Below are 440 nucleotides of genomic sequence, written 5' to 3'. Positions count from 1 at the left end.
CCCCGCAGTACGCGCAGCCAGCTGCTCCCCCCCCACCGCCGCCGCAGCAGCAGCAGCAGCAGCAGCCGCAGCAGCAGCAGCAATACTATCAGCCGCCTCCTCCTCCCCCTCAACAATACCAGCCCCCACCGCAGCAGCAAACAGGAAGAGCACCGCAGCAGCAGCAGCAGCAGCAGCAGCAGCAGAAGCGGCAGCAACCTACACAGGAGCGGCAGCAGCCTACGCGTGCTGAGCCACAGAGCAGCAGCAGCAGCAGCAGCAGCAGCAAGAAGGAGAAGAAGCAGCAGCAGAAAGACAAAAGACAGAAGCAGCAAAGACAAACAGAAGACAACAACCCCTATGGGGACCCTGCTGCTGCTGCTGCTGCTGCTGCAGCAGCAGATGAAATGACCCCGGAGTATCAACCGAGACGAACAGAAGAAGGAACTGTACGTACACCT

At 60.7% G+C, this 440-nt stretch overlaps 1 protein-coding gene across 1 annotated transcript in view; it reads left to right on the top strand.

Annotated features, from left to right (window-relative positions):
• The window catches only part of EMH_0044640 (uncharacterized protein), a gene marked incomplete at both ends in the record, with an annotated part of 3,622 nt that overhangs the window by 955 nt on the left and 2,227 nt on the right, over positions 1 to 440 (top strand). The window contains one exon of the mRNA XM_013495985.1: positions 3 to 428. Within this exon, the coding sequence (XP_013351439.1) occupies positions 3 to 428 (426 nt within the window). The remainder of the gene's footprint in view (positions 1 to 2; positions 429 to 440) is intronic.

The sequence above is a fragment of the Eimeria mitis genome, genomic scaffold (genome assembly GCF_000499745.2).
Source record: "Eimeria mitis Houghton genomic scaffold, Emh_scaff1857, whole genome shotgun sequence".
In the NCBI taxonomy this organism is placed as follows: domain Eukaryota; phylum Apicomplexa; class Conoidasida; order Eucoccidiorida; family Eimeriidae; genus Eimeria; species Eimeria mitis.
The sequence above is the reverse complement of the archived record's forward strand: the minus strand, read 5'-3'. Positions and strand labels throughout refer to the sequence as shown.